The sequence below is a fragment of the Chelon labrosus genome (assembly GCF_963514085.1).
Source record: "Chelon labrosus genome assembly, chromosome: 2".
Classification (NCBI taxonomy): Eukaryota; Metazoa; Chordata; class Actinopteri; order Mugiliformes; family Mugilidae; genus Chelon; species Chelon labrosus.
The window spans coordinates 17137172-17154589 of NC_140338.1; the positions used below are offsets into that span (position 1 = coordinate 17137172).

Here is a 17418-nt window from a genome sequence, read left to right on the forward strand (position 1 = left end):
TTAAAGGATATTCCTACCTTCGTGAGGGCTGCTGTATGTTCATCTCCACAGCTGATGTAAACTACTTTCTGAGATCTCAAAAATTTGATGTGGCACGGGACGGCACGATCTGAGGAAGGAAACAAGAACAAGTTCACACTGTACTCCGACTAGCTTGATGCATTTACTTAAATGAGTGAGACTTAGACAAACACTAACACTGGCAATCACTCATAAGTTTATTTTTTAACAGGTTATCTTTTGACCTTTTATAGGGCGCTCATTGAAACACTTGAAAATTCTAAATTTCAACCCTAGAGCGTTATTGTAGGGCATAAGACCACTTTTTTACTTGAAGAGGTGGACCTTACAGACCATTTGTAACCCTGATGTGACCTGACAATGTTTCCTTGATCTTTACTGATTGGCTGGTTGAAAACCGCATGCTTCTCAACCTCACTGAGAGGCACGGGGACGCAATTTAGAATGTGTGCTGACGTTACCAAATATGGTTCCTCGCCCCATAAAGGGTTAAGTGCGGCAAATAAAAAAAAGAAATCCAAAGAGGGTCTACTATTGAACCCTACATGTAGAAAATACAAATAAAAATGCTTTCTGTTGTCTGTTAAAGCAGGTTAAACATTAGGAAAGTTTGTTTACACAATCCCACAGACAATAGCTTAAAAATTGTCGGGTGACTAATGTGACACTAGTTTCATACCACATGACCACATAATACTTCTACAAAAACACTTCTCTATGTGTTAAAATAATACTCAAAATGATACTGTGTATCATAAATAAGCATATCTAAAATATGTACTGAGCCACCACTAGATGAAATAGCGTCCTTATCTCTCCGACCTGCTGATTATTACCTTGTTTATCATTGAGACCCAGTTGCCCAGCTCTGTTTTTGCCCCAGCCGAACACAGCTCCGGACAAAGACAGCGCGAAGCTGTGGTCTCCCCCAGCAGTTATCTGCGCCAAAGGAATCCCCGCCAGAGACTTCAGAGGATGAGGGAACAGTTTGCTGGGCTCTCCTTTCCCCAGGCCGAGCTGGCCGCTGGTGTTCTGGCCCCACGTGAACAGCTGCCCATCTGAGAGGCAAAGGATATGTGGCATTCATATGTATACACCAACAACACGCCACAAAAATCAGGACAAACGTTTGTTTTCTTCGCATCCCACACACCACTAAAATGCTGAACAGTAAATGCCTCGAGTCTGAGCAGAAATTACCCTGACCCTGGCGGTCAACACTTCTCTGTCTCAACCTCCTACTCCCCCTCTCAAAAACGAATGTGTTATCACTTCTTCACCACACATCTACATGCTTAGCAAATTGGAAAAACTCAGCAACCGACTAAGTGGAAGGATCTTCTTTATTTTGCCAGTGCATTTCAGTGTAGGACATGCATCGAGGGGAATCACTCTCAATGTTTCCTTCTATGCCACCGCCAGCCAAGGCTCTCTTGTTTCAATAATCTGTGCATACTGTGAGAATATGCAGAGTCTAGACACAGTATTCAGATCTGAACAGTGTTGGGGTGTCATGAAGAGAACGTGTCTTTCACACCTCTAGAAAGTGCGATGCAGTGCTGGTTCCCACACATTACTTGGGAGATGCGATGGTCACACAGTCTTTTGACCAACCTAGGGAAAAAACGGGAAAACATGTTTGTTTATAAGGACGACAACATTCACATTATACAGATTTATTTTTTTAAGTTACTGATTCCTAAACTTCAGGTTAACTGTAGATAAAAAATACACATCTCCAGATAAATCCTGAATAAATCAAGAAAAAAAGCAAAAAGTTTGTTACAAAAATTGCTTTCAAGACGGGATATCTGCTGAGGCATGCTTTACTGACTCTATGGAACGGACTTGATCCGTGCATGTTTACATGAGGCCCTTTCATTTTCATTTTCACTCTTCTGTAACGTAGATGTCAGTTTGGTGGAGGAGACAGTCCGTCAGTGTGTTTTGATTATTTTCCCTATTTTCAATGAACTAAAACCCAAAAACAAACATGATATTTCTTTATTACTATTCTAATTTCATTTAAAATACAAACCATCTTCTTATGGCCGCAGGTATGTCTAAATTTAGAATATATCCCAGGAGCCACATTTGCTGCCTCAAGCACTAAAATGCTACAAGTCACAGACGAGTTCCTAGAAAACACAGGCCAACTCCCAGTCCACCTGACTCACACAGAATCCATTCAATGTGTTGTTGTTTTTGAAACAGGTTTTTTGAGCTGCTCCTGAAGTGTGTCTTACTGTAATTATAGGACTGTACGGCTGATGCTATTTATTCATTTAAATCACATCTTAATGTACAGTAGGTGTTTTGCACACATTATGGGTTGTCGATAAATAATACCATAAATAGCACAAGTGACGGTGTTGTTGTGGCTGTTTCTCTACTCTCAGGCCAAAAACTTCCGTGGTACACTACACAGTCACCTTGGGATTCGAACGGCCGCCTCTGCAGCGCCCAGGCCGAGCTGTCCGCCGTCGGCTGCTCCCCAGGCAAACACCTGACCCTGCTCATTCACCGCCATCGAATGGTCCCGACCACACGACACCATAGTTATCTTCTGGGTATCCAGAGCCCCGACCAGCTCTGAGAAGAGAAGGGAGACCCTGTGAGGCTAAGCATGAGGATGAGATACACTGTAAGTAGGTATAGTTTTGATTTGAGGGCGTTGGTACTGCATACATTTGAGGTACATCAACAATACTCTTTCGTTTAGCAGACCTTAGCCTGGGCCATAATCCTCTTCTGAAACTATTTACTTATCAGAATCTATCTACATTGGATCCACAAATGAGATATCATTTTCATTGAGCTGTTCAAACAGATGGCATTCATGATGCCCTCATAGACCCAACCCATGTAAGGCATTTGGTGTTTTTTGACAGCCCAAACATAACACTACCTAGAGACAACTAATGCTTGTATTACATGTAATGGCACGATAAAAAACAAGCCTTTAATCTTAGGAACCTACGATACAATATAATGCACACATAGAAAACTGAAATACACCAGGGAGATCATGTGAAAATGATATGTGGGGCAGATACACTGGATTTCTGTGTGGTGCCCTGTTACGGAAAATGTTTAACTGGGTCAGATTATCAGCTTTTGAGAGAACCTATACTACAGCATGATTCTAAAACATCTAATCGGCAAACATCATGAAGAATGTCCACCACCCTTGTTCAGCTCGTTCAGTGTCAGGCTGCTGCCTCGGTCCTGGGTGAGGAGCCACTAGCCCAAATGATTATATGGAGCGAGTTCAAATGTAATGTGTGGGACATTGTTTAGTTTTGTCACTGAGGGTTTTTTTTTTTTTTTTGGTATGGAACAACTTTCTCTTGAACAGGTCCGTTTGTTTGCTCAAAGACCAGTGTTTCTTGCATTTGCATTTCATTGTTGTCACAGTTTCACCCACGTCTTAAAAGAAGTCACACACCACACAAACTTCCACCCACATGACACCAGCACAAAGCCACCACTGTCAAAACCCAAACATGAGTAGATGCTTCCAGGTTCATGTCACTTAATGCTGCACAAATGCAGCTAAATATAATCCATATGTTGGAAAATAAAACTTAGATAATAATGTTTAATTAGTGTCTGTTTATTGTAGAACCTCAGTCATCCAAGTTGCATGGGAGACATACTGTAAAAACACAACAGCAACTGGACTTGCCAAGACCTGCAAAAGAGATTTCCCTGCACATTTGGAAATCTTCCTCAGATGGAGGTAGGGTTATCACAAATTTCAGTCTGTGTGTTGAAAACCTACTCTTATTTCTATCTCTAACTGGCACAGAAAATCCAGGTGCAGCTTTTTGTAAGTGCTACTTCAGTTTATTAGTTTCGGATTTGGATTAATTATAATCATTATAGTTGATCAAACAGAACAAAGTGCAACATTTTATTAGTTCTTGCCACCACCAAAACAACCAGGGTTTATAAATAACTCAATAACTCATGCCAAGTCCACCTACATTCTCCAACATGTTTGGTAACTTTCCACACACACCCAAGCAGTACAGCAGGGCGGCGCAACCTGCAATCTGTAATGATCAACCAGAGCTCGGTGAATCTGGTGCTCACACTCACAGCTTACCTGGGGACGCCCCTGCTTTGTCGTGGCCTAGCTGTCCACAGCTGTTAGAGCCACATGCGTACACGCTACCATCATGCAGCAGGAACAGCGAGTGTTGCCCTCCACATGCAACCTCTTTCAGTCCTCTACCACTGAACACATGACAGTTCCTTGGCTCAAACACTGGGTTCCTCTCCACCCCGATACCCAACTGCCCATCCTTGGCATTCCCCCAACACAGCATGGTGGTGAAGGGAGAGGAAATGAGCACCAGTCTGAAGAGGCGGAGAGAGAGCGACGGCCAGATGGAGGAAGACAATAATATTCAAGCCTGAGAACAGCCCCGCTTTCTCCTCTTCATGTAAATCCCAACCCTGGAAGAAATGAAAACGAGCATGAGTATGTCATCCGTCTTTGTTGGGTTCACTTGCTGAACGCTGAGCTCCATAGGCGGATCCAGACAATGTTTTAAGAATGAAGAAAGGATGGGTTTGGATGTGGGTGTGACTGTGTGTGAGAACGATATAAGCATCAGGCCGTGTGTTTAAATAAACCCTGTCAGTGTAATCCTGGCTTAAGCAGCTCCAAGCAGTCAAGCCTTAATGTCCATGTCCACTCGTAGTACATGCATGTCACTGGCCAAGTTATTTAAAGATACTAAACAGGAGAGAACAGCCCATAATAAACACGCATGAGATAAAAACAATAATGCAGAAAAATGCTTGTCATATCCTGTATATTGTTGGGTGGAAACACTTTAATCACTTTATGGCTGTAACAAAATAATGACTCTTGTGTTACTTTGTACGCTCATATTTTAATTAACTAGATGCATCTTAAACAAATGCAGCCTAATACAACAGCCCTTAAATATATCCTACCTTTGTGAAAATTATAACTACAACATTTAGACCAAACAATCAGTTTTTTAATGTTTTTGACAATCTTTGTTAACATTTTATTGTCCAAAAAAAAATATTTAAAAAAAGGGAATCAACAATACAACCACTACAACAATCCTGAGCTGCAACCAAGACAATGAGAGTGGACTAAATATATAAAATATCTCTCAGTACTTTGGTGTTTTCCTAATTTTATGTTCAAGCTGTTTGTTTGAAATCTTAATTTCTCTTTGTGATTCCCAATTGCGATGAGCGCTATATGAAATAGCTTTATTAATCAGTTATACTAGTATTATAACTGTAAGTCAAAACAATCATTTAATTACTCAATTGTAACTGTTTTTCCTTGCATATCTGTCCATATATCCATGTTTTATTTTATTTTATTCTCTGTGATTTGTTTTAATACTTTTGCTCAGGATAAAATTGAGGTGCATAGACGGACGTGATGCACACTTTGCCCTGCTTTGAGTCTTAATGCTCTATTCTCTATAAAAACTGTCATTTTTTAATCTGCATTGCTTCTTTAAAGCTCCTCTATGGTGTCAACCTTGTAACTTTCCTGAGAGAAGGTCAGTCCTTGTGTATAATCTATATTATTTTAATTGTGGTGCACATACACACTGAGAGTGTGGGGGAAATTATGAATAAAATATTAAAACCAAAAGGTTAGTGTAAACACCATTAGTAACCATTTAATTAGTCTTAATAACACCTATGCCTCAGATTTGGGGTTTAAATTGCCAGGCCAATGTTTTAATATATGCTGTATTATGATGTATTATTCTTAATAATAATTAAACACTGCAATGTGGATTATTTTAATGTGGACTATGCTCAGCTAGTAGCTAGGTTTAGCTAAATGTGGACTGTAAACGGCCCAGCCTTGTCATCTGTCAGCATGTAACGTTGCGTTAGCTTGCTGACTGGTGCTGTTCAAAACGTTATCAACATCCTGCAGCCGCAGCTACATATTAACACGAGAACCAAAACAGAGGGCTTTATGACCCACACAAGATTATCATAGTTAATAGCTAACTAACATCAGTAGGCTAAAGCAACGCTAACTGTCAGTCTCATGGCTAGAAACATAAACTCGCTGGCTATTCTGTCTCTACTATATAAGTAAAACGGTCCTGTAATATAGCTCGTTTCTGCAAAATTACAACAGAGAGTTTACCTTGAAAGATGCATTCTGAATTTGGGCGTCTGCTTTCGATACAGCAGCTCAGAAAACAAACGAGGAAGTGCCAGGCTGCCTACGTCACCGAAGCTTAAGCGGCAGGAGGAGTATGATTGGCCCGGAGAACCGGAAGTGCAGGTGTCACAGCATATTCTGTGACCCATCAAATTCTATTGGGGATTTTATGTTCACGATGTTGACTGGCATAGAGCCTTGGTTCATTACCAATAAATACTGCATTTCAGGCAAAACAAAGGACGTTCATTTTCTACATCCTCCTCAAGACACACCCTATGAATGCTGTAGTATATGAATATACACTCACTTACCAGTTTATTAGGTACAGTAGTCAGAACAAATGCATTCCTACATATCAGTCACTAAACCTCAGCTTCCTGAAGGTTATGGTAGTCAGTATGTGTTTAGAATAACCAACAGTGCTTTCATTTTAGAGGCTGTGGTTCCTAGCACTATTGATTTGTATTGTTTTGCAAGTTTTTATTGTCTTTGTCCGGTGAAAAACAATGAAATACAGTCTGGCAGCTCTTTGGCTCAGGAACAATAAAAACAGAATCTATAGCAGCATAAAGATCAAAAAATACTATAACAGCTATACACAATATACACAATAAAAGCCCACAGTAGCACGGAAATGAAACTGGTACAATTAGGGGGAAAATAGCAGCATGTAAAACAATTAAACAATAGTCCAAGTGGTATCTATGTTCGTCCAAATATGCCTATTGAGGTAGGTGAACTGGGGAATAAATATGGGGGTTATTGCACCGCAGTCTGTGAAGGAGAGGTTGAAGGTGTGAGGGATTTGACGGCTTGAGGATAGAAGCTGTGTTTTAGTTTATTAACTCTGGATTTGATAACTCGGTATCTCTTCCCAGAAGGCAGTGTGGAGAACAGTCTATATCCACGGTGGGTTTGGTCCGTGGAAATGTGACTGGCTTTCTTTTCGAGTCGACCCTTATAGAAGTCTCTCAGTGGGGCTAGTGGTGGGCCGATGGTCCACACTGCCGCCGTCACCACTCGCTGCAGGTCTTTCCTGTCTTCCTCTGTGCAGCTGCTGAATTACACAGTGCAGCAGTAGGACAGGATGCTCTCTATAGCTGACCTGTAGAAGTTTGTCAGCAGGCACTTGGGGAGGTGAGCGGACCTTAGCATCCTAAGGAAGTAGAGTCTTTGTTGTGCTTTGCTTGCCTGGTGGGAGATGGGTGATGCCCAGGTGAGATCAGCAGAGATGTGGACACCAAGGAGCGTAAAGCTATCCAGCCTCTGAACTTCCTCTCCCTGTACACAGAGGGCAGACTGCGGAGTGTGCTTGGACTTCCTAAAGTCCACAATACGTTCCTCGGTCTTTGAGGTGTTTAAGTACAGGTTATTGTCACTACACCACTGTACAAGATGCTGAACCTCTTCTCTGTATGCTGATTCATTGTTGTTAGATATCAGTCCTACTACAGTGGCGTTGTCAGCAAAGTTGACAATTGTGTTGGTGGTGTGAATGGGGGCACAGACATTGGTGAATGGTGAGTAGAGAAGAGGGATGAGGGCACAGCCCTGCGGGGTGCTGGCACTGAGGATGAAGGTGGATGATATTATGTCCCCCATCCTGATGTCCAGAATCCAGCGGCACAGTGGACTGCCTAGGCCCAAGTTGCTCAGTTTTTGAACCAGTTTGTGAGGGATGACTGTATTAAAAGCAGAGCTTTTAATTCTGCTATTGGGGACTTTTGTGTTTAATTCTATAAAGTTTAACAGCATCACAACCTACATCCTCCAACATTATACATACAGTTATAGACACAGTTGAATTGCCACATGTCTTACAGCATAAACTGAACATTATGATATTCATGAAGCTAAAATTAAGTGCAGGACTGTTATATTAGAATGCACTCGTTTTCACAAGTGAGTGTAAATAACGAAAGCTCCTTTTAACATTCAGTGGATGACCGACCCTGGCGACCCTGACCCGGATAACCGGGAGAAGACGACGACGAAATTGATGGATTAGGTTTTAATCAAGGTAGTAAATACATACAGAAAATGTTAAAAGTTTAGTTTAGTTTAGTTTACTTCAAACCTTTGCAGCTACACATTTCAGAGAGAAATATTCAACATATTTTTCAACATATTGCAAACTAATGACTGGACTTACTAGACTCTAACAAATACACACACATTTATTTGCATAGTGAGTAGGGTAATTCTGCTCATCATGCAAGTTACAGCTTGCTCAAAGTGTAAAAAAAAAAAATGGATTTGCATAGTGGCACCAATTTAAATAGGTGAAAGGAAAGGAAGACTGAAGAAAACATTCAGGTCTCACATGACCTATGAATCTAAATTAGTGCTCTGGCCATAGAGGAAAAAGAAGGTGACTATAAGAACAAAATGGAAGCTGTGACAACAGAAGTGTGAAGGGATTTTTTTTGCTGTATTTCTCTCCTCAACACCAAATCCTATTTTGCTGAAGTTGCCGCCTAGTGATTGGTTCACGTAGCTGTCAATCATCCTTTCATCGACCAATCGCGTGCACTGTACGTGGGGCGTGAAAGAGGCGTAAACTTTTCTCGCATGTTGATTGGCGCGGTTACGTCACAGGCCGTGTTTGATAACACTGGAGATCCCAAAACAGAGAAACGAGAGGGTGGTGGTTCTCATTCAGTTTATTGGTGAGACACTCCCCAGGACGCAAGCAGAGGATTGAATCATACCAATAGATCTTAAAGACCCAAGGTAGGATTTTTAAATCACACACAACTGAAAATTCGATGGTGTCTGTAATTTTTTTTGACAAACCGCGAACTTGTAGCTAAATGCTAGCTACCTAGCTAGCTTGTAAGCTAAATATAGCTACGGTTACGCGGCAAGCTAGTCAATGCTAACATTAAAACCCTGCTTTAAAGCTTCACACCTAACCAAGCTATTTATTAGGACTGTTATTTAGGACTGAGGACGCATTGCAAGAGAAACAAAGACGCATATAATGTGGCATTTGTCTTCATATTACCGCGATACTGGTGTGTTGCATCATACGTTAGCGTTATGTATCCTGCTGCTCGGCTGCTGCTGCCTTTTGTTTACCTTCTTGCACATATTTTGTTCGTGTAGCTCATAAAACGGTGTCATTAGTATTTATCGATGCTTTGAAGTGTCATGAGGTATTTATGAGCGGGTTGTGCAAATACACGAAATTAAGCAGGTTTAACGGTTAACTGACAAACAGAAATGGCTTATTATCCGTCATTAAAATGTCATAGTGTGGTGAAAACCAGTATATCATAATAACAGAAAAGCATTTAACCTATTAAACTACTAAAATGTTGAGTTTTGTAAGTTAAATCCATTATTTGTTTCAGCTGATCTTTTGTAAATAACTAAAGACGTTGTATAACCGGTTACTCTCCGCTTTGAGATCAGAGGAATCCAAAGCATTTGCTCAGTCATTTCTGGTTTGAGTAAACCTTTAACCCTAAAGTAATAATTAAACTTGCATGGTGGCAACATCTTTTAACGCTCTAGAGTGACAGGTTCTTGAACAAACAAAAATAAGTTTTGCAATGTTCACTAAAATGTTGCATCTAATCTAACTAAGAAATGTTTCCCTAGTGTTCAGAGACCTCATCCCTCTGCGTCCAGTGCTTCTCCAGCAGTCGTGCCGACCGGGTGATGTCAGCTGCCTGTCTCGCGCGCCTGGCAAGGTGCAGTGGTCCTCATGTGGGTCGGAGTGGTCTTCTACAGATGGCCCTAGTCCCACTCCCAGTCCAGCACGACAGCCACCTCCAGTCCACAATCTTCCGCAGACATCTTTACAGCCCTTCAGGACAACAATACAGCAACACACGCTTTGATGCAGATAGCAGTGGCCACCCCACTACCTGGGATTCGTTTGGCATCTGGGACAATCGCATTGATGAGCCCATCCTGCTGCCCTCCAGCATTCGTTATGGCAAACCCATTCCCAAAGTTAGCTTATCGAGGGTAGGCTGTGCTTCGCTCATCGGGCAACGCAAGGAAAATGAAGACCGCTTCCAGGTCTCACAAATGACTGACAACATCCTCTACTTTGCTGTGTTTGATGGGCACGGGGGACCAGAGGCAGCTGACTTTTGTGAGAAGTACATGGAGAAATTCATTGTGTAAGGAAATCTTAAATTATATCGTTGCCATATTTCTATACCGTTCACTGTCACGATAAGTGATTGATCACTTTTGAATGTGAGATTGATATTCTGTTTGATCTTGTTTCAGGGATCTCGTGGCAAAGGAGGACAATCTGGAGCTAGTTTTAACGACAGCCTTCCTTGAAGTAGACAAAGCTCTTGCAAGGCACTTACACTTCTGTCCCAATGGTAGGTTCTTTCATGTTACATGTACCTAAATATACGGTGTATATACACACATCTGTATGTATAAATGACTTTTTTCCTTCTCTCTTTAAATCTTATTTACTTATCCTACTTAGACTTTGAAGTCTCGGATTTCCCCACTGACATGACCTGAGCTCTTTTGGTTAGAGGTCTGTCATTCAACACAGAGCTACTCAATATTTTACGAACAATAAACTTGTTAGAGGTAGAACAAGCACTCACTGCTTCTCAGCACGGCATCTAAACATACGGACAGGCAACAAATTAAAGGAAAAGCCAGAGCATGTGTGGTTAAACATAATAAATGTAGGTCATTCTATGCAGGACACAAGGGTTCAGTGAAAAGTAAAAAATTATGTTGCACTTACCAGGTTTTGAGTTAGATGATGATGATGTGACCGACTTAAGAGTGGTGTGCGAGTCACTGCTCTCATTGACTTTTAGAGTCTAGGCTAACAAACACTGATGCCTTTCTAAAAGCTTTAAAAAACAAACCTTTCACTTAATGTTGTTTTTTCCTTTAATTTGTTACCTGTCTATTTATATTATGTCATTGTTCAGCACAGGTATTGAACTTTTTGCCAACTTGAGAGTCCATAGAAAAAATATTGCAAAACGTTTCTCTCAAACAGTGATTTACATGTTTTCCCTAGTCATGTAGAAACTCTTCAAATTAAAATTTCTCAACCGCCATTATGTCTACTTAAGAATATCTGTTATATATATAAATAAAAGTATATCTGTTATGTGGCCATACATCGGCCACGCTGTGTGAAATGTCCCAATATGCCTGTATGTGTGTGTGCATGTTATCTACGGCAGCTGCTGACCCAGCTATGAGCTGGAGGCCCTTGGCACCAATGTGGATGGCGAGAGGCTAGATATTGAAGGAGAGTCCAGCGGGTCCTAAATCCTGGACTACTGGAAGGTTCCCTATCTTTCTCTCACTCCTCTCTCTCTTTCTTTTCTCCTCTCACCAAGTGTATGCAGCGCTTCTTGTGAGACAGTGCTTCAGTTTGACAAGTTGAATGAGATGTATGTTGTCAGTGACAGATTTAGACGTGAGATGCAGCATGTTTAAGGTTCATATCAGGCTTACAGCCACCTTAAAGTCTAGCTAGTCATCTCATTTCTTTCTTCATAAATGGTCTACTGCACGCTTACAAATGTCATCAGATGAACCAGACAGATTTGCCATCCCTTAAGGAACTGAACTTTAGTGTTGCTGTACCCTCAGCCAGACTCAAATGGTTCACTGGAAGCACTTTGTTAACTTCTGTGTTAAAAGAGATGTTATTGTTATTAAGAATCACATTACTTAGAAGTAATCATTTCCTTGTGACTGACTAGTATGACATTTTTCATCTCTAGTGGTATGAATGGACAACAAAACAAATACCCATCTCAGTGATCATTGCGATATTTTTGGATAAGTTTACGTGTTGCCTTTTGAGTATCATCCCCAATACTGGACACTGATAAGTCTTGTGTGTCAGTTATTAACAGTCATCATTTTAGGTTCAGCTTTAGACTTAACTGCTGCAAAATTTGCTCTGGACCTGAACTCTATGCTGCAACAGTTCAACCTGCATGTGTGACTGCCTCCTCTGTTTATTTTATTTACTGTGTAATCTGTAGTTCGCTGTAAGTGTACTATATGACTTCCCACCCATGTGTTCATGTTGTAGTGAGTGGATGGGATGAGTGTGAGATGCACCATGTGGTTGTTGTGAACAGTGACTTTACATGGAAATCTTCATGGCTTGTTCCGCCTCTAATGAGTCCTTTTATGTCTCTGTAGTACCTGGGATGAACGCAGGAACCACCGCCACCGTGGCCCTGCTGAGGGACGGTATCGAGCTGGTGGTTGCCAGTGTGGGTGACAGTCGCGCCATGTTGTGCCGCAAGGGCAAGGCCCTTAAACTCACTGTCGACCACACTCCTGAGAGGAAGGACGAGAAAGAGAGGTACGTGATGTTGTTGCTGAGCTCAGAACCTGTTATAACTTTAACTGAGAAAAGTGAAAGCTGAAAGAAAATCAAGTGTGAAATTAACGGTTGGGGAGACTCACTCACACGGTTATCTTTTTATCGCTCAGAACTGAAAATGAGTACAGAAGGAAAGATAGAAGTTTGATTGTTGAAACCGTTCATATGACATAACATTCTTTGAATATTCAGCATTGTGTAATCTGCCTTTACAGATAAAGCTTGATTTAAAGTTGTATAACATGCATTAAATTAGCTCTGTCACTAGTAAGTGGCCTGATAAGTATATCGTTACTGCTGCTGAACGCATGCCTCTGTTTCTCACTGACCTCTCTTGCTTCAAGGATAAAGAAGAGTGGGGGTTTTATCACCTGGAATAGTCTGGGACAACCAAATGTCAACGGCAGGTTGGCAATGACGCGCAGCATCGGAGACTTTGACCTGAAGAACATGGGAGTCGTTGCTGAGCCTGAGACCAAAAGAATATCGGTAGGTTTATACGTCGAGTTTATCGCAACGAGACCCACATTAAACTTCTCAATAAGGAGTGCACAGCAGGCACTGGTTTTCATATTCTGCATATGTCTGAACCAGCAGTTCACATTTTCACATCTCTCAATCTTTAACTAACTTCATAACGACACTGTCTCATAATGTCCTTTAAGTTTTGCTTATTATTTGATTTTGGAGTGTCCCAGTTACCCCTTTAAAGTGTAGGACAGCTTTAAAATGTTTGGATCATTGTTTAATATAGCTTGTCCTTTCCTCAGTTGCACCATGCCCACGATTCGTTCCTGGCACTGACCACTGATGGCGTTAACTTCATTATGAACAGCCAGGAGATCTGCAATGTCATCAACCAGTGTCACGACCCCAAAGAGGCAGCTCAGAGAATATCGGACCAGGTAACTCGTTCGTACGGGATTTGAATATCTAAGATGGATGTTTTATTGTTTGGCATCACTTCTCGTAGCATTCTTATTGAAATGAAGGTACATGTATTGGACATTTTTAAATAATGTCCGTGTGAATCTGCCTTTAGTCACACATTATATTTTGTAGACATGAAATTAACCTGCTCAAAGTTGTTCAATGAATTGTCAATTCTTCTCCTGCTTGGAAATATATATATATATATATATATAAAATATGCACAATACTATGATAAATTCTAAAGAGTGCTTAGGAAAAATCAAGTCTGGTGATTGCCCATCATTTACATGTCAACTTTACATGAATCAATTGATGCTAATCTTGAAGCTGAGTCTCTGATTTCACAAAGCTGATAACTTGCTCACCCATAAGCAGACCTGTATACTCATGTATTGTGGTTCTATTCTCTCTCAGGCTCTTCAGTACGGTTCAGAGGACAACAGCACAATCATTGTGGTGCCGTTTGGTGCTTGGGGAAAGCACGTGACTTCAGACACAAGTTTCTCCTTCAGCAGAAGTTTTGTGTCCAGTGGTCGCTGGGCGTAGTCAGCAGGACGTCGGGTTACACGGGCATTTGTGGTCTGTGAACTGAAATAATGTGTGCAATACAATTGGTGCCCGTGAATATACACTTTAAGGAGTGCAGTTTGCCCACAAAATGATACCTAATGGCTACAACATGTTATTTAGAGAAGCATGATATTTATTAGCCTCTGAAGTGAGAGGCTGTGAATTCATGGCGTGCACTAAATTAACTACTCCATCTTTATACTGAGTTTATCCACTAGCAAGCCAATGACCTTATAGGTGCTAAATAAATCTGAGAAGAGTGTGAATAACAGACAGGAACTCGTGATGACATTCAAGCTTGGCAAATATGTAGCCCGCTCATCAGTAGCTCACACCAGTATTCCTGAGTGGCTGCCATTCACATCATTTTTTTATTTCTTCAGCTGTTAACAATGGCCAGAGTTGCACTTTTTTATTTTTAAAGTGGATAATTTGTGTGTTCAAGACATCTGCGCACCTAGATTTCAGCAGTTTTAAGTCAGCAGGTTTTACTGTAATTTTGGACCATTTCTCAATGTTAAGGTCAGGAATACATTTATGGAACAGACAACAATTAAACTGTAACAATTTGTCAGTTAGTTTGAGTGTTTTCAACACTTGTATATGCATACAGATTATAGGAAATGTACATAGAACCTCACGTCATGAAACAACTTATTTTCTTGACCAAAATAACTCAGCCATTTAACCGTTTTATTTGTCATTAGAAAACCTAAGCACCACTGCTGAGCACGGATGTCTATTTGCACAATCCTGAGGGTTTGGGATAATATAAGGAAACTGGTGATCCAGTGGATGTGTGAATAAAGCTATTCATATGAACAGCGTTGCAGTGGCGGAACATGGCATTTGAGCATTAATATCTGTACGGACTCGAAACCAGTCATGTTTTTATGGCACAAGGATGTGTTCAGGGTACAGAAATGTACAGTTTATGTTTTGTAAATAATTATATTTATGTACATCTGGAAGAAAACTGATAGTTCTCGGTTACATTTGCTTAATATCTCAGCTAAATCACTTACATCAGTTCACATGTGCAGGACCTTTGCATTGGTGTTTCTATTGTGTGAAGCTACATCACCTCGATTATAATCAGTAATTCCTAATTTACACCATTTGTGTTTGACTCAGACAGAACAAAGCACACTTAATGCAAGAGTATAGAGTTGTTCTGCTAAGAGCCATGTATGACAATGTGAATGTTTGCATAAATGCCCTCCATGACTAAAGGATACAATCAAACCCTCTGTGTTATAGGAGTAACTAAGGTGTATAAGTTGTTGTGGCAGACTTAATGTGAGTAAATACACTTACCAATATAAGGCAGACACAAACCAGTAGACTGTATAATTTTTGTTCGCTGTTGGTACTCTCATTTGTTTTGTGGTTGTTAACGCTAAGCAAATGCAGCACTTCTTATTTATCAGCGTTATTTTATCTGTGAAATTTACAAATGTTATGTCGCTGTCAGCTTTTGTAAATGTACTGTTTTTCTTCCACATTCAAAACTTGATTTAGTATAAGGACCTTGTCTTTATGCACAGCAGCTTCTCGTTCACAGGTCGTCTCATCTGTTTTCTTTCTCCGTGTGTTCAATATTATCCTGTACTTTGTTTCACTGCCTTTCAAATATAATCACTGTAGTGTGAATATATACCTGGGACCTTAATGTTTAACAACACAGTTAATACTGTATTTTTGGTCTAAATGGCTTGTGACACTTGCATTAAAAATTATACATCAAAGATTTGTGTTGTTTAATGTGTGGTACACCCAGTCTAGTTAAGGCTAGTTTACTTGGTCATCAAAGGAAAGGAAGTTTTTTCCTATTTAAAGTGACCAGCAGACACCAAATACTGCAATGCAACATGGTGGCAGCAGCATCATGCTGTGGAGATGCTTCTGTGCAGCAGATCCTGGGCGATATCTACTCAGACATGGTTTAAAGACTGTTGAGGGGTCAAGAAAAGGCACAGACCTCAGTCCTATAGAGAATCTATGGGCAGTTCACACCTAATCTCTGTGCAATCCAACAGAGACATGCTCGTTGGATTGAGACCTATCCATGCAGACACAGGGCTGTGATTGTGGCCAAAGGTGCAACTTGAATCATGTTTATCAAGCTCTATATTTTTAATTAACTGGCATTCCTTTTTGGGGTAGGCTATTTTTTTTTTTTTTTTTTTAATTACCAAAATAAGCCAAATTATAACAACCAGGATTACATTTATAAAAACACAAGGGGGTAAAGACTTTTTAAAGGCACTGTATGTAGAAATATATTTTATCTTCTTACAAATCATTAGCTGTATGTTATATGTTGTGGTTGGCTTTTGGCTATGCAAATTTTAGCTTATAGAAAAATTATTATAGAATTAGATCCTGTAAAAGGTAAGTGTTTGACATCTTATATGTTCTAACAATGGCTATGAACCCATAACATGTAGATTTTAGTAGATTCAATATAAAAGTAGCTTCCAGCTAATTAGCCCGCTAGCTTATATAAAATATGTTAAAAAATTAATTACTCCACATCTGAAACAGAAACCTCACACCATGGCCACAATAAAAATGTAAGCATGAGTTAATAATTGACATATGTACATCATAGCTAACGTTTCCGTTTTAGATGTGTGTGCTAATGCACAGTTTTTAGTTTAGCTAACATCTGTAGCCTGTTGCAGGAATCTCCACGCATGTGTTGCTAGGCAACGTCCACCAGCTAAGTAAGAGATAAGGTTAGCTTTCTTTACTGGCCAGGTAACGTAAGGTTGTGTAAATAATTAATATTTTAAATGTGCTGCATGTTAACTTAGCTAAGTGTATTTGAGAAGTCCCACTGACTGTGTGCACTAAAGTACAGAGTAGGTTAAACTTTCCTATTAAGTGTCTACTTAATGGAAATGCGTCAAAATGGAAGGTGTTAAATATTATCCCGTACCAAAATAGCACTGTGATAAACTACAAAACTGAAACAAGTTTAATAAGTACAAGTAGATGAAAGGGCTTTATTTGATGCTTGTCCTGTTGAGTGGTGAGTGAAGGGTTAATCCATTGTGCTGCTTGCTTGGTGGGCTCCAGTTAAGTGTGTGGCTGTGTGGTGAGGTACCTGTCCCTGCTGTCATGAGCTGATGTTGGTCAGCCTGCACACTTGCTCTGCTTTGTCAGTCTGCAGCAGCAGCAGCAGCAGCAGCCTTCTTACATCCCCATATCCTGGTAAGTCACCGCAACAAAGCTTCTCTTTACTCTACAGCAACATCATGCGCTGTATATTGAGTGTTTTCATTTCATTTCTGCAAGGTCACATGTTTTAGCAGTGCTTTGTTTGACCAGGAATGAAGCA

The 17418-nt window shown here is 40.5% G+C and overlaps 2 protein-coding genes across 3 annotated transcripts in view; one reads left to right on the forward strand and one right to left on the reverse strand.

Annotated features, from left to right (window-relative positions):
• herc3 (HECT and RLD domain containing E3 ubiquitin protein ligase 3) overlaps nucleotides 1-6358 on the reverse strand; it is a 28697-nt gene extending 22339 nt beyond the window's left edge. Inside the window, exons 1-6 of one of the 2 annotated variants that reach the window (XM_084573624.1) lie at nucleotides 6194-6358; nucleotides 4133-4485; nucleotides 2454-2613; nucleotides 1559-1635; nucleotides 858-1079; nucleotides 18-109 (exon numbers count right to left, since the gene is read on the reverse strand). In XM_084573624.1, coding sequence (XP_084429750.1) covers nucleotides 18-109; nucleotides 858-1079; nucleotides 1559-1635; nucleotides 2454-2613; nucleotides 4133-4355 — 774 coding nt within the window. In that variant the 5' untranslated portion in view covers nucleotides 4356-4485; nucleotides 6194-6358. Of the gene's footprint in view, nucleotides 1-17; nucleotides 110-857; nucleotides 1080-1558; nucleotides 1636-2453; nucleotides 2614-4132; nucleotides 4730-6193 lie in introns of those variants that run through there. The other variant, XM_084573625.1, reaches the window with a different exon arrangement.
• Nucleotides 6359-8754: 2396 nt separating this feature from the next.
• ppm1kb (protein phosphatase, Mg2+/Mn2+ dependent 1Kb) lies at nucleotides 8755-15853 on the forward strand. The gene is made up of 7 exons (XM_084574421.1): nucleotides 8755-8947; nucleotides 9821-10350; nucleotides 10463-10563; nucleotides 12383-12548; nucleotides 12914-13058; nucleotides 13340-13474; nucleotides 13917-15853. Exons 2-7 carry the CDS (start codon nucleotides 9881-9883, stop codon nucleotides 14046-14048), a joined length of 1149 nt encoding a protein of 382 aa, XP_084430547.1. The 5' UTR covers nucleotides 8755-8947; nucleotides 9821-9880; the 3' UTR covers nucleotides 14049-15853.
• Nucleotides 15854-17418: the final 1565 nt, after the last annotated feature.